Below are 24100 nucleotides of genomic sequence, written 5' to 3'. Positions count from 1 at the left end.
GTCAATAACTCGCTAACTATTGATGCTAGCGAAAAATTTTTACATGGAAATTGTAGATCTCGTCGTCCTCTACAAGAAAGGTCCTATGCAATTTTCCCGTAGGATCAACGGTTTAGGAGTAATTGAGGATGAACGAAATTTTTTGCCAAAAGTTCGCCGTTTCGACGCTGGGATGGTCGGATTTTATCAGTATCCATAAAATGCCGATTAATCATACTTAACTCATTAAATATCGAAGTTAGGAGAAAAACAACTTTCATTTGAAGTATTTTTCGATACTTTTCTCGCGACATTATTATTTTCATCGTTCTTCCGACTTTTTAATTATGGAAAAATGCGTTTTTCTAAAATACATAAACTTTTGGGATTGACTACATAGCCAATACATCCTTAAATACGATTTTGAAGATGTCGTTCTCTCGAACCTGTCGATTTTTCTTTGATGATGAAACGACATACGAAGAATTCCACGGTACGTGGAAACGCGGGAGAGTTAGGTGGATTCGCGGAAACTCGGGCGCGATGAACGAGGATTGTTTGTTCTACCGGCAAATAAGCAATAAGCGTGACGTGCACCAGTCCCCTTGTATATTCGAGGGAATTCGTATCCCCGTTTTGTGTCCAGCGTACATCGAGCAAAATCACGATACACGAAAAAAATGTTATGCCTTCTATGTTAAATCGAAACTACTATCGAATCTCCTCGGACTATACGAGAAAATTGTCCTCGTTTCTCCTATCTCGATGATGGAAGGTGTTTTCTCGTTTATGTCGACAAAGGGAGACGAAGCGGTGTCCTAATAGAATCCATTATCGGGAGTAAATCAATCGGGTCTGTCGGAGCGATATCGGTTCTTCCCAATCCCGTCTAGCCCGTCTCTAATCCGAATGAGATTTTCCACGCGTTTCTTTGACCAGGGCAACAGCTTCCAGGAGGAATCGTCGACGCTCTTTCGAGCGATTCGTCCTGCAAAAGCTTTTCGCCCCTCTCGATGATCACAGATTATACCGAAACGAGACCCACGAGTTCAAGGAACAATCCGAGCTTCCTCATAATCTGCAGCTTCGACGAACCAAGCGGTACCGACTAGTTTTCGATTCCATAGGAAAATTGAGATATTAAACGAAGTGGAACACGTGAATCGGGTACACGAAAATAAAGAGGGCCCGGGTCCAGCGACGAAGGAGGTCGAGAGCTTTTTTTACGAGGCGAAGGAGTATAAAATACAAGGAACGAGAAGAAGGTTGACGTTCGATGACGCCAGATGTCGGCGTCACAAAGAGGGAAAGGCATAAAGAGCGAAGTTCGTGGTCCCTTTACGAGAAAGAGAGAGAGAGAGAGGAGGGTGCCTCGATACGGCGGGGATTTTATGCCCGTAGCTGGAAATATTAAATCGCACCTAAGCACGTTTTATGTCGACCGCCTAATAATCTCCACGGGCCGTTTCTTCTCCCTCGCGGCGGCAAACCATGACTTTCGTCAGAGTTTTCGTCACTACGTCCCCGATGGAATTTCGTACGATTACGAACGGTCACGTTTCCTCGCACGGTCCCATGGAGAGCGTACGAGCGTTGGTGGCCGGCGACCAGCTGTTCACGCCCGATTTATAACACCCCGTTCGCCGAATCCACGGACTCTTATCGCTTCGGCCCTTTCTCTCGCGTTAACGTCAATCACGATAACGACTATATTAATTATATGTAAAAATGAATGTCTTCGAACGGACGAAATACGAAGATACGAAGTCTCAATATCTGTAAATTCGTCTTACATTCGACTGACGAGATAAGAATATGTTTCATATGCGACGACTGATAACGATTTTACTGAGAACGAGACGATATTAAAAAGGCTGATAGCATAATTAAAGATCGAATCAGAGGATTTAACCTTGGGAACGGAGAACTGAATCCTCTTAGCGAAATTATTCACGGTGGGAAAGCTCGCGTGTAAAAACCTATGGAAGAACCACCGATCGACTCTGGGAAAAAAAGTAAACTCCCTTTCGTGTTGAAGTCGGCGACGGAGTTATGTGACGAGCGACAGCCGTGTCCTCTCTCGCGTGTCCCGCATTCTGATCTGGCGCGAGTCAGAAAATAGTCCGGGTAAAAAGTAAAAGATTTCAAAAGGAAGTCTCTGCGTTTCGCTCATTAGATCTACTATTTTTCCTGTCGCCTCTCGTTGCTTTGTCTCGATGTTTTTTATCAAAGGCAAACGTTGATTTATTTATGAGTCGAGATTCAATCATTCCGCGCTTTATTCATCGAACGACACTTTGTTCATTGTACAATCTTATGAATTTACAGAGAGAGCAACTATTTTATTTTTAGTATTTAATATAAAAATCGAATAGATTGCGCAATTGTGAATCTTGTATAACAAAAGGAGTTCTCAGCCGAGGAACAGGAAAATCGTGGGTGGGGAGGCGAGGGAACGGGTCAGGTCAGAGACCCGGGTGCAAATGCGTGTTAACCAGCGCGTTAATCTTTGGCCGCTGCAGCTCCTTTATCAACCGGCGCGATGTTCTCGGTGGCACTGGCCGTGTATTGGTCCGGCCAATAACTTCCTCGCGAGGACGAATCCTGAGAGATAACAAGATACTCGCCAGCTAGAAGATTTACGATCGCGAGATTTAATTCGGTAGCTCGTTCAATTTGATCCCGATATCGCGATAAACTCCTTACTCAAGTAGCTACGAGAGAAACCAATTTAGGTGCACCTGTTCCGATTTCACTAGAAATTAATCGCAAACCTGAATAACCGTCCCAATGAAATCTCGAGAGACTCGAATTTCTCACCTCTCCTATGACGTCGAAAGGGTTCGCTTCTGAGCGAAAGACAGAGGAGTCGATCAAAGGGCGCAGCTCGGCGCGGATCAAACGCGGAGAGGTTCGATTACAATAAATCAAGACGCAAATAATGAAAGAACGGATGGGTCGGGGGGGAGAGACACCGGCTGCAATCGAATCGGTTCGCAACGGAACGCGAGACCTTGCAACGAACGGAACGGGCGATTAATGTTCCTCTGCCCCGAGGGACCGAGATCTCTCACCGTCAACCGTGGAACGAGTTTGATTTTATATCGTAATTTATTTCAATGGACCGTGCAATAGGATTAATATCTACGACGGGGCGGTTAAATTTTATGAATCGTTCCTCGCCGGCTCGATAGATCGGATAAATCTCTGGAACGATGTTTTCTCGCGATTATAATATAAGATACCCGCGCGCCCTCACCGCAGATATCCTCGAATCTTCTCGATATTATAAATCAACGTTTATATACTTTTTTCTCAACAGCAAATTGTTTTACGATCTTATCCTCAAAATCAGGACGTAATTGAACTGCGAATTTTTGCAAAATAACAATTTCTCCGCGGTAGAAATCCTTCAAATCTGTCATTCGTTAAATCGATATCAGGAAGATGGGAGAGGTAAAGAGATTCGCATTTCCGTAAGATCCCACGCGAGACAGCAGGGCATTGTCTACCTGAACTCAGGCATGGGAAGATCATGCGTCCGTGCATGAATTACGTATCAGTACGGGGCAAGGAAAGAGAGAAAGAAGAAAGAATAAAAGGGAGGCATCTGGAGAACCGCGAGAGCAGGGGGAGGATCTCTTATTAACGAGGAAGCGAAACAACTCGCACCGCGGTGCTAATCGAACGGGCATACAGAGCGCACAGTCGTTTCTGCCCGCGGTATCAACAGCCATCTTTGTTACCCGCGTGCCTCCGCGATTCCTCGCCGATGGGAATTTATCGAACCGAGGAACGACGCCTCTCTCTATCGCGACGAAAGTACAGTATCACGCTTGGAGATTCTAACGAGTCAACGTTTGAGGATCGAATTAGAGACTATAGCCCGATAAAAGATTTTCGAATTCCTTAAAACCTCGGCCGATTCAATTTTCAATCGCCAAGTCTGCTTTGATTGTAGACTCGCAGATTCGACTCATTCGACGGTACCAGGAGAACGCTGTCATCCCTCGAATTTCCGTTCGCCAGGGACGTTGGAGAAACGAATGACGAGAGACTGGATAATCGAGAGGTGTAGCAAAGGATGAGGAAGAGGAAGAGGAAGAGGGAGAGTGGGGACGACGGCCGGCGTCGGCAAGAGGAGGCAGTTAGCGCGTGTTTACACGACAGCGCTATGTAGCCGGCGACCTCACAGAACAATCTCTCTCTCTCTCTCCTTCTCGAGTCGAGCGAAGTGAACGTTTCTATTTGTCCGAACAGGAGAACACCTTTTCGTCTTCCTCGACCCTTGAACGCGTAACCCTCGGATCAGTCGTTTCACGATCGATGTTCATTTTCCATATCGAGATTCAAAAATCGGTGCAAAGGACTTCAAATTTACTAGGCGTGATTTTTTACGATGACCAAAATCACGGACCAGTTTTCAATACGTTAAATACGAAAAGCTGCATGCGTGTGCAATTATCAAATTATATTCAATCGACGAATGTACGATCCTAAATAAAAGTCCGGTCTACCGGTTCTTAAGGAGTGTGAGATATACGAACCGGCAAAGGAGAGAGCCGCGTATTAAATCTAGGCGGGTGTTCTTTGCGAAACGCAACACTCGAGGAACATTGTCCCCTTCGCGGGACAGAATCGGGCTCGTAAAGAGGCAAAGTCGATTCGATCTGGTCGAGCGGGCGTGGATGCCGGTGCCCCTTTTACGATTCCGGATAGGACGTCTAAAATGCGGTGTTTACAGGGTCGACGCCGATGAGAACGTTTTTATTAATAATTTCAGCCGAGGGGGTACTCGTAAAAGCCACCGGTTGGCACTTTTGTAAAGTCGGTCTCTCCGAAGGATATCCCGCGGGACGTTCGGCCAGGCCGTGTCCATCGAAATTAGGAGGGGCCTGCCGGTCGCGTTTATGGGATTCTAGACAAGAGTTTTACGCAGGAATTGCGTATCGCGGGATGATTAAACGATTACCGTAACGGAGAACGTTTAGGGCGTCGTTTCCAACAGTTTATCGTTGGGAACGACATCGCCGAAGAATTCGGTGCCTCGCGACGTCTTCACTTGAAACCCGATATTCATCTTCTCCCCTTTGTGCTCGTTATAAAATAAATGCCTCGTGTAAATGAAATTATCATACGATAGAAATTTCCTCGCGAAGACGTCGAGACAGCGTGACCGACCCGGGGATCTCTTTCACTTCCGACTCTTTTCAAAATCGTCGCCACAAAGGGAAACGAATTTATAATCGTCTTTCGGATTCGAACGCGTTTGGTAGCTATTTAACTCCGATTTCAATACGCTTTCTTTTTCGTGCGTGCCTGGACGCCTCTCGTTTGTACATCGGCATAATACCTATTAGTCTATATTTTTGTCGGATAAGTGGCGAGTAATGTATTCCGCCGTCTCCATTTGTCACGCGCCTCTCCACGAAGGATTCAACGGGCGAACGAGTCCTCGCGTCAAAGGGGATTTTGAGACGCCTCACGTCGTCGCGGTGTCGTTGAAAGGATCCGCGTGGAACGTCCGTTCACGGTCTCTGATTCTGTGTCAGGGGACAAATCGATACCATTTACCGTGATATCTTTTTATCGAAACGAGAAGAAATTCCAAACGGAGGGAACCTGTCAGCGATATTAATTCCGAGGAGCGGCTCGAAAAAAAAAGAAATATTTCAATAAAGGACGGGAGGGATTTACCGAAAATCGTATCTGTCAGCCAAAAGTTTTCTATGTATCCTTTCGAGTCGTTACGCTCGGCGATATTTTACCATCCATAAAAAGACGATTAATCAGGTGTCTCTTCTCCCCCTCCTAACACCGATCTTTTTATACACGTTATATCGTCATACCTGCCGCTCATTTGTTAGAAATAAAAGTCTACCTGCGATGCCGGCACACCTGCACCCAGGAGAGACCGAACCCACACGCGTGAAAAAACTTGTGCACACATCGCTCGATGCCGTCTCTCGTCTCCCTCTGTCTTTAGTCGTTCGACTCTCTCACCGAGTTACGACGTGTTTAACATATAAATGAAAATCAGGCCTATAAAAGTTTAACGCCCGCGATTATCTGGCTGCTCGACTTCTCCCACCCCTCTTTTTTCCGTCGCTCACCCCTTGCCAAGCCGCTCATTTACGGGCTCCCCCGGACCGGAGAATTCTATTTCGGCTTCTTTTCGTGCCGTTCATACGTAAGAAACCAGAGCATCGGGACTCTTAATCGAGGATCGGCGCGATAACGAACCGCGGCGACGTCGAATAAATTCAAATACCACACAGGATCGAGTCGTTTATATTTGGTAAATTAATTTAAAGAAAAATCGAGAAAAAGGAACGTTGCTCAACGTTTCCTTCGGACTCTCCATAGAAGAGTTTCTTACCGAAATTTTGTGAACGTCCACCGAGGACGAACATCCTTCAAGCCTGTCTAACGAACGACTGAACAAATCTCCCTACTGATAACAGTTTGCCTACTTTAGATCACATGCCGAGGAAGATGAAACCTCGCTGCGAGGTCGTCGATAGGAAACTGAGAAAAGCTGACCGAAAACCATTTCGTGCATCTTCTCCTTCTTCCTTCTTCTGTTTCCTTCTAAGCTAGAATTCATCGACTTGAATTCTTACCCTGCTTTATCTCCACGAGCCCGAAATTCGGGGCTAGAATTCTTCTAATGCTGTCTCGCTTCGGTGATTCCTATATGCGATTCTTTGCTAGTTCGTTCGTTACATTTTTCTACGTTGTACGTTTTATTGAATTCGTCAATAAATAAAATAATATGCGTATTTATATATAAAATAAAATATGTATTGATGTACAGAATAAAAGATGGAGTTAAATGTAAAATAAGATGATCTTAAGTCCAGAAATGTGAACAGACCGCAAGAATCGCGAAACAATAGAGGTGGTGCGTGACCGAAGAATAACGAAGGACTGGACGAAAGACTCTTGGCTCGTCTCCTACCTGACGATTTCTAATCCCAGCTAAGAGGCGATCCGGGCGTCCACTGGGAATTATCTTTCCTGTTCAGCACAGGGAGCCGTTTCTACATAATTTATTGCTTCTGAATCTCGACATTGTTCTAAAATTTCCGATACGAACGGGAGAAACGAAGAGAAGAGAGAGAGAGGTGGTCTCTGGGCCTTGGGATTAAGGCGCACCGTGGGTCCAGGCCTACTCGCCGGGAAAGGGACGACGGTTCTCGTCGAAAACGTAATTAATCAAGCTCAAATGCGGTCTAATGAGCTTGTACCGTACAGATGGACGGATGGACGTTCCACGAATCGACGATCTAATAGCGCCACGTCGTCGACTGTATACAAGCCTCTGCCAGCCATCAGACATCATCAATTCGTATCTCGCAATCAGTTATGAAATCCCGATGAAATTCCATGAGGAAACGACCAGATTCCACGACAAATCGAAAACTGTCTACTCATCAGTTTTAAAAGACGAATCGATTAGACGATCCTTGATCGAATTTCACCTCATTGACTCGCGACAAACTGGAACGGACGGAAACTCGGCAGAAAATTCGAACTCGCTCAAAATACGATGCGTTGAGAACGGTCGATATTTTATATCACTGATTCACAGGAAACTGATAAAGGGAATAAGACTCGTTCAGAGGAAATGCAAATTTTAATGCATCGTGCGACACGCGCAAGTGTTCGCGTGCAGACTCGTCTTTAAGAAACGATGAAAAGGCGAACGGTCTTCATAGCCAGGATGGGTGATACGGGAAGGAGCTGGTTTACGGAGACGGAGACGACTGAAGTGATTCTCGGTAGATGCGTGTCGGACGCGTTCTTCTCGCGTGCTTAAATTTAGAATACCGGTACCCTCTCTCTTTCTCTAGTACTCTTCTCTAACCGCGAGACGACTGAATATGTATCTCGAGTGCACTCAAAGACACGAGTATGAGCGCAAGTGCTCAAGTGCAAAAAATCTGATTTACCATTCCATTCGCGCGTCTACCGATTCTACTGTGATTAAAACCTTTGTCATTTGATTCGGCGCGTTTATAAGAAAATCGAACGAACGCTGCTTACAACATTTTAAGCGTGAAAATCTGAATGGATTTTTCGACGATCAGTGATTACGATAAAGGAAAATAGAACAGAGAGAGAGACTGTGGGTTTCGCAAGGGTTCGCATTGTAGGAAACGACTACCGCGGAATGCCGACAATCGAGGAACGAGCCGCGTGGTGGCGTGGTCAGATTTTTTCACGGGCGCGGCGAAGATTTATTGGCCGGCGAAGTTTCCACGAGGGGCCCCGCGATACGATCGGTGTTGCTCCGTGATTTATCATTCGGCGTGCTCGAATTCGACGTTGACGATTATTACGAGCGGACGGAATACGGAATACGCGAGTGACCGTGTGGCGCCGCGCCGGTTGCGTGTTGGACCCAGCTGGCCAACTTCCATCATTTGCACCCACGCCTCATCGTTCGCGGCTTATTGGATTATCCGTGGCGAATCGTAAATCTCGTCTCGTGTTGCCGATTCGCCATAAACACCCCTTTGCTCCCCAGATGCGCCGCGGCGAACGCGGTTACACACGTATTTCGCTACCATTCTGTAAACACTCCTCATTAAACGGTAAAATAATTTCTGTGATCAAGTGAATGTGGACGCACGGAGGAGAATCAATTGAGTTCGTCTCTCTGAAAGGGACTGACAGAGAATTCTGGGAAGTGTAGCAGCGTGAAAAATTGGGAAAATGGTCAAGCGGTTCGTTCGGGAAGCCGACGGAGTGAATCGAGGCAAAAGCGTCGAAGGGGTGAAGAATAATAATTACTGGGGTTGCGGGGGTGAAAAGGTGGAAGGCGCTAAAGCCAGCAGGGAAGAAGAGGAGGAGAAGAAGAAGAAGGCTCGAAGCTACTCGAATGGTCGACCGACAAATGCCGGGCCAGAGGGAAGAAGGAGGCACCGAAGGAGGAGGAGGCGAAACGGCAGAGGAGGAGGAGAAGCGATGGCGTGATAAATGATCGAGTATTTAACACTCTTTACGGATTAGCATATAAACTACGGGCAGTCCATAGATCTTCGTGGCAACGCATTAACGGACGAGAAGAAGAAGCAGCGGAGAACCAGGGGATGATCCCTCTCTCTCTCTCTCTCTCCCTCCCCCTCTTTCCCTCTGTCTCTCTTCGTCCCTCTGAGCGTAAGCGATCTTTCTGCGAATCGACTCGCCGCGCGAGTTATTGTTTTGCGGTTCTTCCACCTTCTCCTTCCCTTTTGTCCGTCGATCTCGCCCGAGCATTCGTCGTGAATTCGAGTCGCGGGCATCGCGAAAACCTCGTTAATCCGACGATAACGAACGAGCTTCGTTACGCGCCCGAGATACCTGTCGAGATAGCGTTTAGCAAAGGATTAGGGGCCTCCGCGAACCGCGTAATTATTTCATCCTAATTGATATTTCTACGCGATTAGGATCCGACTTCACGTTTGACAAATCCCAATGATCATTGACCTAATTGAGGACAAAAGTGAGGACGGTTTTTGATCTCGAGATATAGAAAATACCGTTTGAGACCGACGCGGCAATAAAGACTGTTCCTTAGTTTCCTCTTTCTGGTAAGAGCCACTTCCGTCAAAGATACACTTGTGGGAACTTGTATTCCGCAATTAAGTCCCTTGTAGTTTCTACCCAGGGGTGGATAATGGTCGGATCACCCCTCGGAACCCCTTAATCGGCTGCTAATAAACCCGACGAGGAGAAAATGACGCACACGGATAAAAGAGATTCGTTGATTAATTGATTAGGGAGGCGCCAATGTCGGCCGTGCACATTATACACGGCTATACCCAGTCATTATGGGGCGCTCACCCACACGGCTGCGTTCTTACACACGTTGGACCAACGCTCGTGAAGAGTTACTTCTCAATCTCGTAGACCGGAGATTTTTCTGCAAGGCGAATTTTAGAAGATGATACGGTCGTTCTATCGTCATATTTTTCTATGAATGCAATTCGCGGTCTATTCATGCATGTACGTAATTACGAACGTGCATACACAATTGTCTTCCGTACGTGTCACGAGTACGAGAAATATAACCTGTAATTATAACGCTAGTTAATCTTAAGTATCGAGGTAAAACACTCGAGTCTAGATACACCTGTCATTTAAGCCGACCGTAACTAATAATTAATTAATTTTTATCAATAAAACGCATATGCGATCCCATCATCTGTATTCCTATTCAGACTGTCCGAAGTAGTGAGATAAGAAGAAATTGCATCGAGCGAATGGCTCGAAGAAAAGCCTTATTATTCCGAACTTCCGGGCAATCTGGACCAGTCTCGTTTTATTCTCTCTCGGTAATAACCGAGGAGACGACATAGTCGCGATCTCGTTGACGAGAAAGTCGCAGGAATCGTGAGCGGGTGTCTGTGCTCGCGCCGTTCCTTTTCCCCAATTAGCGTCGAATCGGGTAAGCGGAGTCCGCCGGCGGAATTACCGGGGAAAATTGAACCCGGTGTGTTTGGACGGGTCTCAGACGTCGGCGGCACGCCACGAGAATAGCCGCATCACCGCTGGGACCAGATCGTCATCGGGATTCAAACGGGAGGATTTGTTTCCACGGTGGAAATGGGAAAGCAACCACGCAATCGAAACAAGCCTGAGGACCCTACTAAATCGTTGAATGGTACCGCCGGTACTGATGTTTACTCGCTCGCGGGGGAGGCAGGAGGCCGGTTCCCGGTAGGCATAAAACTCGACTGATGTGCGCCAACCGGGGCTCAGATCAAAAGACTCGGCTTTCAAACAATGTTCAACGCGTTTCCACCGACGCAGCCTCCTCTCCTCACTCGCCTTTTAATGAAACCGACAAAAGGTCGTTCTCCAATGGGACCCAGGTGCACGGCGCGGTAGAATAAAAAATCGGCATTGTACTCGCGCGAAAGGAGAAAAGGATTTTGTACGATATTCTCGATTGCCCGTGCTTTCTCGGTATGCATACTCTGTTTAGAGAGGCGCGAAATGGCCCGCGAAGATTCGTGCTCGAAACAATGGCCGCCGTGTAGCATTAACGAGACCGAGACCCGAGGTTGACAATATTGTTTTGTGGCGAACACGGCGGTGGTCACGAACCAGCCGCCTCGCCGGTTTCACCGCCGGGATATTTATCGCCCTCGCTCCGTCTTCCATTCTCTTTCACGCTCGCACTATACATAGTGCCACGGAGTCTCGCTAAATAGTTGCACGACGAGGTATACACGGTGTAACGATCGTAAGAACGGACTCTCGTCGATGTTAAAGAAAATTTAATAAACAAATTCCCTGCATCGAAACTCGAACGTTCTCATCGATTTAATCTGCACGCATACGTCCATTTGGATGTTTTAAAAATCTCTCGGTTCGATAAAAACTCGATAGCCTCGATATAAAAATGATTTTCCGATGGAGGCGGCGCGAGTAACACGCGAGCGCAGGTGTGGCACGCGACCGACGCGAATCTCACGCAACGCGAACGACGGCGCGGAGGTACTTACAGGATGCACATGCGGCGCGTGTTCGCCGAGCGGTTCGACGCCGGCCAGGCAGCGAAGTCAGGTAACAGAGTGATCGCGGCACTGGTACCTCGTGTCCCTCTGTAACGCGATATCGCGTTAAACCGTGCCCTTTCGCCTCTCGCGCCTATTTCCTCTCGACTTTTTTCCACGAGCCTCGCCACCCAACGCATTTCGCGTGCCATTCTCCTTCCCCTGCTCCCCGCGTACACTGCTAAATCGACCGTGGGGTTCGATTCTAAACTACTCTCGATTGCTTTTGTTTCACTTCTAATACGTAATAGATATTTGTTAATTACGGGAATTTCCTCGTCCGATATTTTCATAGTCGACGATTTTTAATAGGCAGTAAATATCGTCATAAAATCGTTTCTTCAAAAGGAAAAGGTGGTACCGGGAACGGGCTAACGATTTTAATAACATTATTAAGAGAGACGGGGAGCGTAGGGGACAGAGAGTGGGGAAGGCAACGGGTGCTCGAATGATTTGTGGCGTGCTGGCCCTGGCAAATTGGACAATTACAAGGAGGAAGCGCAATGCTCGAGACGTTCGGCCGATTCAGACCCCGGGTGAGATCGCATCGGTCGGATTTGATTGAATCCGGTGGGAAACGAAGGCGTTTCTTAATTGCAGGGACACAATTTATCTTTCGTCCGTCACGCGATTCTACCCAAAAAGATCTGTCTCGCGATAGAAATCGATGTCAGAAAAATGGATAAAGCGATCCGTTTCGAACGGGTGGCGTTGAACGTTCAACGAACGATTCGCGTGAATCCACGATTACAGATAACGACTATCTGACTCGATCGACACGGCCGACTCGAATCAACGGTCCGAAGATGTCCAGCGGAGAACAAACGAGGGGTATTTGTCAACGCGGAAGAAACCGAGCGACAGGTGAGCAGGGCACGGATTTCGTTCCACGTACGCGGTGGATTCATTGTACGCCGGTCCGGTCTATGGCATAGAGAGGGTTTCGTTGAAAGCGAGGTGGCGTTCGAACGGAACGAATTCATGCAGATGCGGCAAGGTTTTTCTTCGAGAAGAAAAGTGGCACCGTATTACGAATTCACCGGGCGATCTGGTACCATTATACGCTAAGGATACTAAATCACTGCACAAAAGACGTGGTGGCGAGCCTTCGACCGTTCCGATCTCCCGTGACGCGAATATTAAAATAGCGACGATTCTCTTCGACCAATCATTGCATAAAGTAAATCGATAAGAATCGTCAATTGAAGTAAAGCGATATTTATATAAAAAACGTGATAATAAAGTACGACGAATAATCAGTTTTTTTTTATTTGAACATCCTTATCCTTGCGAATAATTAAACCCAGAAAAATTGACGATGTCCGAATGCATTAGATTTTCTAATCGCAAAAGGGGAAAGTACTTGGGATCGTACTGCGCGATTACAATTACGCTAGCACGCGTTTAAGCATCGATCACTTTTGAAAATAGGAGGCACAGTAGATGAGATGTCGCTCAGGTATAGTGATAAAATCACAAAGAGCGGAAGAGAAAGAACGAAACGCACTCGATGAGAGGCGAACGCGCGGCTGGCCTGATCATTTTTCATCGGCGATCGCATTAATTATCATCAGATACTTCGATCGCTCGAGCTGGTCATTAAAAACGATCGATTAAAGAGGGGGAGAGAGGTCACACTCGGCGACCGTTAACAGCGTGGCCAGGCGTACGTTTAGTACGATCGATTAAAGATACCCTAATGATTCTCCCCGTAATTCCCCGTTCCCGATATCTCATTTATCATTTTCCATTGCGAATGCAACGCGCGGATACCGGTAAAATTCGCCCGACGAGTCGTTCACCCGAATTTGCATTTCAATCGAATCAGGGATCGGTCGAAAGATTTCGTTCCTGGTATTAGTGAGCATTTGCACAAAGTATCTTTATATTGGATCGACGCGTTTTAACGGTACTTACATTCTGACCGATACGCCACAGCTGACTTTCGTACAGGTGCAGTATCATGCAAATTCCTTCACAGAAGAGGCACGTGCTTTTTTAATTACGTATTCTTACATACGAATCGATTGGCGCGACAGTATGCCTGTGATTTCCTTGTGCAGTGTACTGAAACTCTGTTTACAAAAAAAACTCGTACCTCTATTTACCAATGATCGCTTTGAAATTGTCTTTAAGAGTATTTTAAATGTATCGTAAAAATTACTCAATTCTGAGTAATAAATTAATGAAAACGAATATTAGTATTCTTATTTCGCGATCCTTGACCAAATATGATCTAAAACAGCGATCACATATTACTTTATTCGGTGAAATTACCGAACCGAAAACCGAAAACGTAACATTTTTTCAACTGACTGCTGTTGAAATCAATTTGAAAACGGTACCAAGCGAATAACTAGTGTAGTTTAAGAATTTCTGTCTAATCTTAAATCGTATGTCAATAATTTAATATATGCGCTAATAAATGTTAAAATGAACTGAGAAACACAGCCGATTTAAGGATGTATAGGCTATACACTTAAACAGTGCTAACATGTTGAATTTGTTATTGTTATTATAGATTCCTATTNTCTGGGATTGACTTTATAGCCAATACATCCTTAACTTAGCTGTAATAGAAGTTGAACGAACGTGAAAATAGAAGTCGAACAAAACGTGAGATACAAGAATCTATAAGGTGATAAAGGTCTCCTCATACACCTCGCCCGTGCTATAAAACAGGAAGTAGGTAGAGGTGCAGCATCTTGGTCCAAGTGGACTGGGTGGCGAACGCGAGCAAGTTATAGCTGTTACATCCGTTTCCGTCCCACGCTCCCATATTCTAGCTCTGTTACTCGCTGCCCGATACTTAACGGTTTACGACGCGCGATCTTATCAACCCCTTGTCGATGGTTTATTCCTAGGGGCTCGGGACTACCGTTTCCTTGTACTAGGTGAAAATTCTTCAAAATCTTTTCACTACCGATTATCCAGCAAGGAGGAACATTCCTGCGGTCCGGAGAGCCACTTAAGCAACTCCGAGGCTGCTCGTTCTCCTCGGGTGATAAAAACCGCGTAAAAAGTAAGACGATTCCCGGCCGATAACGCTTCTCTATCTTCTCCTCTACTACTCGTCCCCTTCCCGTAGAAAAAATGTAGCTACCGTGTCGTTTAACTCGAAACAGTAGCTCCACTCGTTCAGAAATACTGAAAGATCGATTCGTATTCCAATTACGTTAAAAGAAACTCGAAGAAACGTCGCAACGCCTGTTCCGCGAGTAAATTGAAGATGACATGTAAAGGACTAAAATGAGATGTTCAAAGCGCACGGTACGAGCGAACTCGAAGCGAGAATACCGAGGACATTAAAAAATTAATTAGAAGACTATGAAGATGAAGAGGACTCTAATTATGCCTTTGCTCCGTCTCCTACATGGAACAGCTCGTAGCCTGGTTTATCGAGCGAAAACGATGTACAAAGCGTGGCACGTGCTTCATACGAATGGGGAAACGCAGACCCCCGCACGCGTGCACAGTCGATTGAACTCGATTCCAGGATTCGATCCGACTTGTACACACGTTGTAAAAGGCTTAGTGGCTCGATACACACGCGGTTTACTTTCGCACAGGAAGAGGTTTATGCACGCGAAATTATGCAGAGAATGGTATACGTTTCCTAATTAGACCGACCTTGCGATCGAATGCATAATGAAACGAGAACATTGCATGCGAGCTCGACTCTTTCCATCGCTGTAACACGTTTCTTCGTTCTCTATTATTTACTCGAATTCTCATTCGCATTTTCAAAATTAGAATAAAATGAAAAGCTATGAATTGAATTCGATTACAAGATTTGTTTCTTTAAATAAACTGTGGAAGTATTTCTCTGAAGTATCTGGTGGAGGAGTGCATCTCTTATTTCCTCGTTTCCTTTTCCTATATATAAATCTAGAAACGTGGAGTCTATTATAATGTCGAAACAGGGAAGTTTCCCTATATTCATCTAAAATTATCGACGAGCCAGCAAATAATGTGACCACGTGTACCAAAGGGTGACTTCGCTTAAAATTATCTCGTTTCAGTAAATTCTTCGACGTATTCCATATGGGTTGGCGAGTTCACCCCTTACCCTGATCCTTCGACACCAGACCATATTTTAATCCTTCCAAAAGTACGATACAATTTAACTGAGGACCAAGACATACATATTGGTAGTTCGAATCTTTTCGATAGCAAGATCGAGTATTAAATTGACGTATCGCGTGGAAAGATGGGTTTGCATCGAACAATTTTTGTCAGACCATGAGTGAGGTGATATGAGTCTCCGACGTCCTTTTTGCGACGCACCCCCGTAACGGCGGTTTCATTTTCGTCTAGACGCCCTCCCCCGGTTCCCGGTATCTCTGATATTTATAATCGCGAAACTCGCTCGCATTAAAAGGCCCGATTCTCGGATTAGCGGAAGCGAGGCCAGCCCAGTCTTAGATCTCGGTGCGAGAGACGACCGACACATGTCGTGTCAAAACCCGGACCGTCCCACCCTCCCCGGTTTCACCCTCTCTCTTTCTTCTCCGTCACGACGCGTCCCGTTCCTCCCGGCACTCGATCTCTGCTTACCATTTTCCGTTCTCCGTTTTCAAACGTTCCGTAAATATCCCAAACGACATCGAGTCATCGAATTCGAGTTTCGTCATCGCCCGATTTATTGCGGCACAGTTTTTCCGGTCGGACAGGGAATTGGTCGGTTCAGGCTCGACTCGCTCGTCGAGCGAGTGTATCCGAGTCGCAATTAAGCAAATGACGCGTCCCACGCGCGTCTCCCCATTTCTTTCTCCCGAGAGCGTTAAACGCGAAACGAAATTAATTTCGTCGCCGAGACGTTTGAAGGAGATAATTGAACGAACGATTCGAGACACGCGTTATTTCTTTTGAATCTTCACGGTCTCTTTCGGAGACTAGGGGCGCGTCTCAAATGCGATTTCCGTTCGAATAACGAGGGTAAGTACGCGTACACGGAACATACTCCAAGTAACCCTAATTTCTCGCCAGCTGTCGGCTATTATCTGTAATTTGTAAGGAAGCAAGCAACGTCCACTGTCACCCGTTTACGGAATTCCGCGCGGAAAAAGGGCCAATTGCTCGGAAATAAATTGCCATCGCACTTGCACCGGTCCGTCTCTGTTTTCCCGAACAAAGAATCGACACCTGCAATCACGGAAGTGGCCGACTAAAAAGATCGCACATCAGATAATAAGGAGTCGTGAAAAATTCTGCGGCTCGTGTCATGTACGCCTTTCTTAAGGAAATTGTTTTAAAATGTTAAAATGCTTCCGGGGCAACGGTTTCGTGTTATCACATCGAAGCGATCAGAATATGCGACGAAGAGTTCAAAGATCTTTAATTTTGACAGTGTACAATTTTTCCGATTCGCACTGAGATTAATGCCGTTACCAAACTGGAATAATTCAGAAGAAGAAAAGGAATTTTTCTGTTTTATACACAGAAACGTTTGATACGAGATGAATCAGTGCCCCTTTTCTCACGTGACGAAACTGCGAGATGGTCCTGTTCATTTAAGAAAAATGACTAGGTTCGATACGGCTACCAGAGAGACGGAAGGGTTGGAAGGTGACTCGTAATGGACGAGCAGCGAGGGTACAAAGGACGATCTGAGATAATCTCCTTTTGTGGCCGCGAGTTGAATCGCGACGCGACCAGACACCTTTGTGCCCAGTTTCGTCTGAATAACCCGTGGGGAGAAGAGAAGAGGATTCCGACATTTGTCTCCTCTTTCGCACCGAGGACTGAGGGACGGGAGGAAGAGGACGCTTTACATACATATGAACACGGCCGGGAGTGTACGTTCACGCCGCGAGACGTACGCGCGAACGTGGACCGTGAATGAATACGGGCGACACTTGCACCCACATGATTCATTGAAATTCAAATGATATCTCGACGACGACGGGGAAGAGGAAGGAAGACGATGGACTGGAACGATGTGTGCGTGATGCGTTTTGTCTGTCAGGCCGCGCGAGACCCCATGGAAACGCGCGTGCTTAACATATATGCTTATGGGTCTCGCCAGAGATATTCATTATAATAGCGCACGGACGTCGTGTAATATAATGCAGCTTTGGTATGCTAACCGGGGTCAAAATATAACTCTTCGAGGCGTCGAGATTCGTGTCGGTCGTTTGTCGCGACCGCGATGGAGACATCCCCCAATTCCTGCGCCGACGTGCTCTTTTATTTCCAGGCTGTGAATTTTATACGATTAGGAGAAAATTCGACGTACAGAAATTAAATATCATTTTCTAATAGTCCGTCCAGAATTATATCAAGAAACTCTACGTCTCGAGTTCAACTAAAGCCTGTTTTAATTATTCCTACACATTGCATTGAACTTGCTTTCCGACAGGAATGACGATTTCGCTTTCGAGGCTTATTATACAAATTAGGCTAGGAATTCTTTAACTGACATCCTCCGTGGAACGGAAACGCGAAATTGCGTTCTCCCATGCAGTGGAAATCTGATGTTCGAATTGGCGTAACGAACCAATTTGCCTAAACAGGAGCATCGCGATTCCATCGATATGCTTTCAGGCTACGAGATCCCTATCTACGCGAGTCGCGAGGAATGGTCACGACAGAAATGAACATGAACATCGTATTCTGCTCACGCGACCAATGCCAAGATAATATCGACTGACATCTCTCTTTTCGATGCATCTCTACAATTATACGTGTGTGTTCAGTAATCATTTGAGGAATATCAAATCACGAAATTACACCGAAGATGCATATCTCGAAATTGATACTAAACGTTTAAATCTGTAGCGTATAATTCATTCGTCTTCGAGTTTAAAAACAAGAGACTTGTACCGATCGGTACGAACATAGGTAGCTAATAGCCATATTTACAACCTGATCCAATTATTGGGTAAACACGGAATCCGCGGGTCGATATAAGTGCATCTCGCTAAAAAGAAGGAAATCGTTTAACGAGTAGCGCGACGAGGTAAGTAGATTAAGTCCGGTTGCGAAGACGCAACACGGTTCGCAATTTCGCGGTTAGTTCCGACGCCCCGGCAGCTTCTCCTCGTTCCTTTTGAAGAGGCTGCTAGCTTCCCGAATGCAGGAGAATTAACAAACCGTTGCGAAGGGTGCCACAATAGGAGCGAACCCATTCTGTGCTTCGTGCGTCCAATAATCATCTCGTTGCACCGTGCAGTAATTGCGCTTCTGCATGCATGGGCCTGCTAATTGATCAATAATAACGCCGGCTGCACGGGAAAACGAAAATCCGGAATCCGTAAAAGAGGGACATTGATTGACCGGTCGTCTTGTCTAGCAATTAATGCATCGTGTCTCGCCTGGGAATTCTTCTATAGAAAGAAAAATTCCAAAACTGACTTCGATATACAAATTAATCGTCGATTATTAATACAGCAATTAAATAATCTGGAAACCGGAAATCCTTTTACACTTGAGAACGTTTTGTTACCTAGTGGCAATTATTCTTTGTCTAGCCTGAAAACAAACTGATACGACACCGGCCAGAACGAGGGTCTGTCCCCATAAAAGTTTTGCACCCGCAATTTCAGACGATCGACGACAAGTATAAACGCGCCGACGCGTTTGCATAATGATAACGCATCTGCATAATCACGGTGATAACGGATCCACCGGACGATACCGAGTTACAAGATCCGAAGTTGTTCGGACAGGCCCACGCACACGTAGATCGCGGCGCGATTGTGGGTGTGTACGAACACGGCGATGTGAGGAGGGCCGATGCACGCGTGTATACGTGGTAGGTGAAATACCCGACAATTTGCAGGTTTACGAGTTATTTCACAATGGCTGCAAAGTATAGTGGTGGAGGGTATTACGCCGAGCTACGGTGCCTCGGTCAGTGAACGACGGTAGAGATGCGCTGAGAGATAGTCTATAGTTCGGCTTGAAAACGGTAGCCCTACCGAGTCTCGTTGAAACCATTCAGAAATTTTCATGCCAGGCAATTAATTGAAGTACTATAAATATCGTGACGTGAAGATTGAACTGGAAAAATGTTTTGATACTCTTGGAATAAATCAGAATATTATTTCCGAATCGAAGGAAATCATTGTTGATCGAATATCCGTGACGAGTGAAAGAGCCATTGGTTCGGATCGATCGGGAAATGCGTGGTTAAATTCGGTTCGCGTCAGAACGCAGGGAGCAAGGGAGTCTCTTCTCAAGGGAAACCACCATCTTCGCTAAGAGGAAAGATTAAAGACCCGGCGCGTACGCCCCCACCGGAATGATGGATGCGATCCGTGAGACGCCGGGCGCCGCTCTTCGAGTAGGTGGAGACTTCCATTTTCATTCCTCGGCTCTCGTTCCTCTCTCCCTATCGTTTCGCGTTCCGTAAGCTTTAATCAGCGACTCGCGCAGACTCCGTGAACCCGATAGAACAGCCCCTGACGAGTTGAACGCGTATCGCAAATTCAAGAGATTCGCCAGAGACGAATGAACTTAGTTACTGGCAGAGGGAATAAGAAAGGATTCAATTTCGAAGGTCAAAAGAAAGAGCGTAAGACGCATTTTCGTGCTCCGGGGTTTGTCGTATGAACGGAACAATCTAAATGGTAATTCGACACCACACCCTCTTCGCAAAAAGTGAAAACCAGCATCGAGCCGGTTTAGCGAAATCAAAGAGCATGGATAAAAAACCAGACGCTGATTAAAGTGTATCTCACACCCCTCTAATCCCATATTAAATAACGTTCATTTAATTCCTCATTTTAATTCCACTTTTTCAATCTCTCCCGTAGACGCTCTTAACTTTATCCATACCTTCGATCACGTACAATGACACGGAGGTAATTATCTCCCGCGCGTGCAAAACTAATAATTAGCTCCCATCGTTGCATTAATTAAAGCCCCCGCCAATCGTACGAGTTTCTTTCCCGCCACCTCTCTCGCCAGCGGTAATTACGCGTCCCTTACGCCGCTAACCACTGTCCCGCAAAGGGCGACCGCTTTACACGCCCACGATACTCGCGCGAGACGCCTCCAATGCGCGCGACCACGATTCACGCCGGGAATTACCTCTCAACCCCTTCACGAACTATGTTTAAAAAGCCTGATTCTCGGCTTAGTCTTACGAATCACCCTTCAGGCCATAGAAGTGCAATTATTGCACACAATTTCCAATACCATGAGATCTCCAAAACGTGAAAGATATTCACGATTTGTATTAATAGACTGTAGATTATCAGTATTTTTTAAAAGATCGAATTTGCAGAAGATATAAATGCTGCATGCAATGCGTAAAACTATATGAAATATTAAAATAAACTACATACTGCAGTACTTGAATAACGAGACGAAAGTATTTTTATAAATGTTAAAAAGAATTGCTGTTTGAAATGCATTTTATCAATTGGTACTATGAACGTCCTATTTCTGAGAGAGATCTACAGTCTAAAGGTATTGACGAAAACGTGTACATGCAACTATATACATATAACAAAGGTAATAGTTATAGGTACTTGCCTGACGCACCTGTTTGAACTGCTCTTCGAAGCTCCAGCTGGACGACTGCTGCTGGTGATTCGTCCCCGTTGAGTTGTTCTGCGAGTGATTGCTGTTCTCCCGAGGCTCGACGCCGCCGTTCCTCGCGCTGCCCTGCGACGATTCGCTCGAGTGCGAGCTGTTCGACGACGTTACCTGGTTTCCAACGCTGCTTCCCACACCGCCACCGCCGCCACCACAGCCACCGCCGCCGCCACTACCCCCCGGCTGAGCGTGACTGTTTTGCGAGTGATGCTGCGGCGTGAGGAACGCGGCCGGCGGTGGAAACGAGAAAGGCAGATTGAAACCACCGCTGCCCATCGCGGCTTGCAATGCTTCCAACCCGCTTTTACTGTTCAGGTCCACGTCGGGTGGCTGCAACAGGAATAGGGATGTCCGTTTTTTATTTGATACGCAAACGAATCGCGGGACAGAAGGACGACCGATCGGGAGGAGATGTGTTAAATCGATTTATAAATAAATAGTATCAAGCATTTTTTTATATCTAAGTATTTACGTAAATGCAATTCTATTTGAACGGAACCTGTACGAGGGGTAAATGGGAGAATGGGTTTCCACTGACCTCCATTTTTAGCTTAGTGAGGAAATGCGGATGATGGGCGCCCATCAGACTGTTCAAGTGCGTTAATGGAGTAGGTGTAACGGGCTGTGCGGCTGCATTGTCGGAGGAGTGCGTGTTACCCTGAAGTGGTTGCTGAGGTAACTCTTCGCCGCTCTCCTCGTCTTGAAGGTCCGGATCCGACAGGTCCTCCTCCTGGTGCGACTGGAAACAGATTAACGATTCTGGTCAGACCACCTTGTCACGATCCCTCATGGTAATTACAACTTATTTAATACGGCCTGATCTTTAGACGTACACGCTTACTTCGAGTCGTAGAAAAATCGAAAGGGTATCCAGTATCGGGCCGTTCAATTTTTTCCCTTATCAGAACGCACGTGGAAAATGTAATTTATTGATAATTATGCGACAAAGGGAAATCGATAAGCTGTTAAGATGAAGAACGCAATGCGGTGTTTAATTTTTTGTTTGTTATCGACTACGCAAATTTTAACCCGATTCCCCGGTGGAAGCCTGGGAGTTTAGTCGATACGCGATATCAACCCGAGGTATAATCGTGAGTAAGGAGGGCAGATATCGGGAGCATTAAACATTAATTAGGAAAATGGCGAATGCGTCGCGTTTCTATACGGCCACGATAGCCGCTATCGGACACGGCATTATTATGCTACGGGTGTCATAAGTGTTTTACGGTCGTGCCCGTTGCACCGGTGCGCCGAGATAAAACTATACAAAGTGACATTACCGTGAACGGAAATGAGCATCGTAAAAAAGTATCGTGGAAAAAACGGATGTATTCTTATCCTCGATCGGCTTCTCTCGACGCAATTCTATTCGCAGCTCGATTCTATTCTTCTAACACCTTTTCGACGAACCTAATCTAACTCGACACTTTTACCATCCTACCATGAATCTTCAAATGTTATTGCATTTGCTGGTAAGAATTGGATAACCGCTTTCTCACGGCACGATCTTATCACGTCATTAGTCATTGCCACTCTCAACAGATAGAGACTATTTAAAGAAATTATGCATGACAAGAGTTGTAATTATTACCTATAGCTCGGAGGCACGAGGAGTCAATATGATCTTTGACCTATTTACAGAATTGCATCGATCGCAAATTATTTCTTTTAATGAAAACATTTATTGAACTGTACTGTTTTAAGGGATGAAAACGGGAAGGGCGGGTTCGGAGGTGCGCCTCTTATCTACGAGGCGAGCATGCAAATAGATCCATCGGGTATATTCAAATGCCGCAGTCTACCTGAAAAGGGCGGACTTGGATAAATATTATACCTATCGAATGCAGGTGCCATACGATCCGAAAACGAAGTACGACATATATATATATATTCCGATTGGGAAGTAGGTCTCTGTCGGCGTTTCGAGCACGTGTGATAATATTGATCCTCCGAGGTGGTCACCGTGAATGATGGTCCACCTCGATGGAATCCTAATCAAACAGTAGGATTCCAACTAATGGGACTGTCATTTAGATTCCTCTAGATCATTTATTTATTTACTTATTTATTTATTTAATTATTCCACGGGTTAAAAAACCCTTTTACATACATGAAAATATACGACGAGAAGAAAGTAGTAGACTTTTCATTTGTATGTAAAATAAGTTACTTCTGTGTAATTCTTTATCATTTCAAGTGCAATGAACGCGACTTCCTTTCTCGATAAGAAAACACTGTGAAAGCGTCGTATCGTAGAGGATTTTGCAAACGGTTGATAGAAAGTCGAGACGGGAGGTGTGAAACCGAATGACGCCAGTTAACACTCGCATCGGTATTCCGCGACGTGGCCACAAATCATATCATTGAAGAGGTACCACGGTGTCATTATAGTAATCACGGTAGGGAGGATCCGAGGTGCCATTGTTCTAACTCCTAACTCGTACCCTGCCGTACGTACGTGGGTGTTCGAATTTCCGGCACGAGGAACGCCAGCCTCGTTTGCAGTTATTTCGATTTTTCAGGCGTAAAACATAACAGAAACTGTATAGTTTGAAAAACTAGGATAAAGGTTCGCGATTTCACCGAGAGATTTCTTTAGAAGGAACAAATATCCCGATCTCTCGGCGCGCGATAATACCTCGTGATGAACCGAATAAATCAATAGAGAGCGAGACTCGAACCGAGACGGGGTTCAGGTAAAACTGTTACCCTGGGCAAACAAATGGGCGCGGCCTGTTCGTCCTCATCTCGACGGAATCACTCCCACGTCTCTGTCACCGAGAATACCTGCGTCCCGCATAGTAATCCATGGCATCGTCCACGGATAATCGCGAGACAGTTACTCCTATTAGTACCCGAACCGAGGAAATCCATCGCTTTCTTTATTCGAACAGAAGCGCGAACGGATGCCCAATTATCGATGTCTATTTCTGATGCGAGACTGGTAAAAAAAAATTGTGCAAATGAGATTTTCAAACCTCGGTCACGAGTTCGAAACACTGACGCAACCGTACAAATACATTATT

At 45.9% G+C, this 24100-nt stretch overlaps 2 protein-coding genes across 3 annotated transcripts in view; one reads left to right on the top strand and one right to left on the bottom strand.

Annotated features, from left to right (window-relative positions):
- Positions 1-21021, top strand: part of Ada (adenosine deaminase-like protein) — a 48475-nt gene extending 27454 nt beyond the window's left edge. The window contains exon 8 of the mRNA XM_026812658.1: positions 20998-21021. Within this exon, the coding sequence (XP_026668459.1) occupies positions 20998-21003 (6 nt within the window). The 3' untranslated portion in view covers positions 21004-21021. The remainder of the gene's footprint in view (positions 1-20997) is intronic.
- retn (retained) overlaps positions 1-24100 on the bottom strand; it is a 73312-nt gene that overhangs the window by 23658 nt on the left and 25554 nt on the right. Inside the window, exons 2-3 of one of the 2 annotated variants that reach the window (XM_026812656.1) lie at positions 21613-21813; positions 21012-21404 (exon numbers count right to left, since the gene is read on the bottom strand). In XM_026812656.1, coding sequence (XP_026668457.1) covers positions 21012-21404; positions 21613-21813 — 594 coding nt within the window. The remainder of the gene's footprint in view (positions 1-21011; positions 21405-21612; positions 21814-24100) is intronic. The other variant, XM_018022735.2, reaches the window with a different exon arrangement.

The sequence above is a fragment of the Ceratina calcarata genome, unplaced genomic scaffold (genome assembly GCF_001652005.2).
Source record: "Ceratina calcarata isolate Rehan_Ccalc_2016 unplaced genomic scaffold, ASM165200v1 scaffold293.2, whole genome shotgun sequence".
Classification (NCBI taxonomy): domain Eukaryota; kingdom Metazoa; phylum Arthropoda; class Insecta; order Hymenoptera; family Apidae; genus Ceratina; species Ceratina calcarata.
Note: the sequence above shows the minus strand (reverse complement) of the source record. Positions and strands in the feature narration are given on the sequence as shown.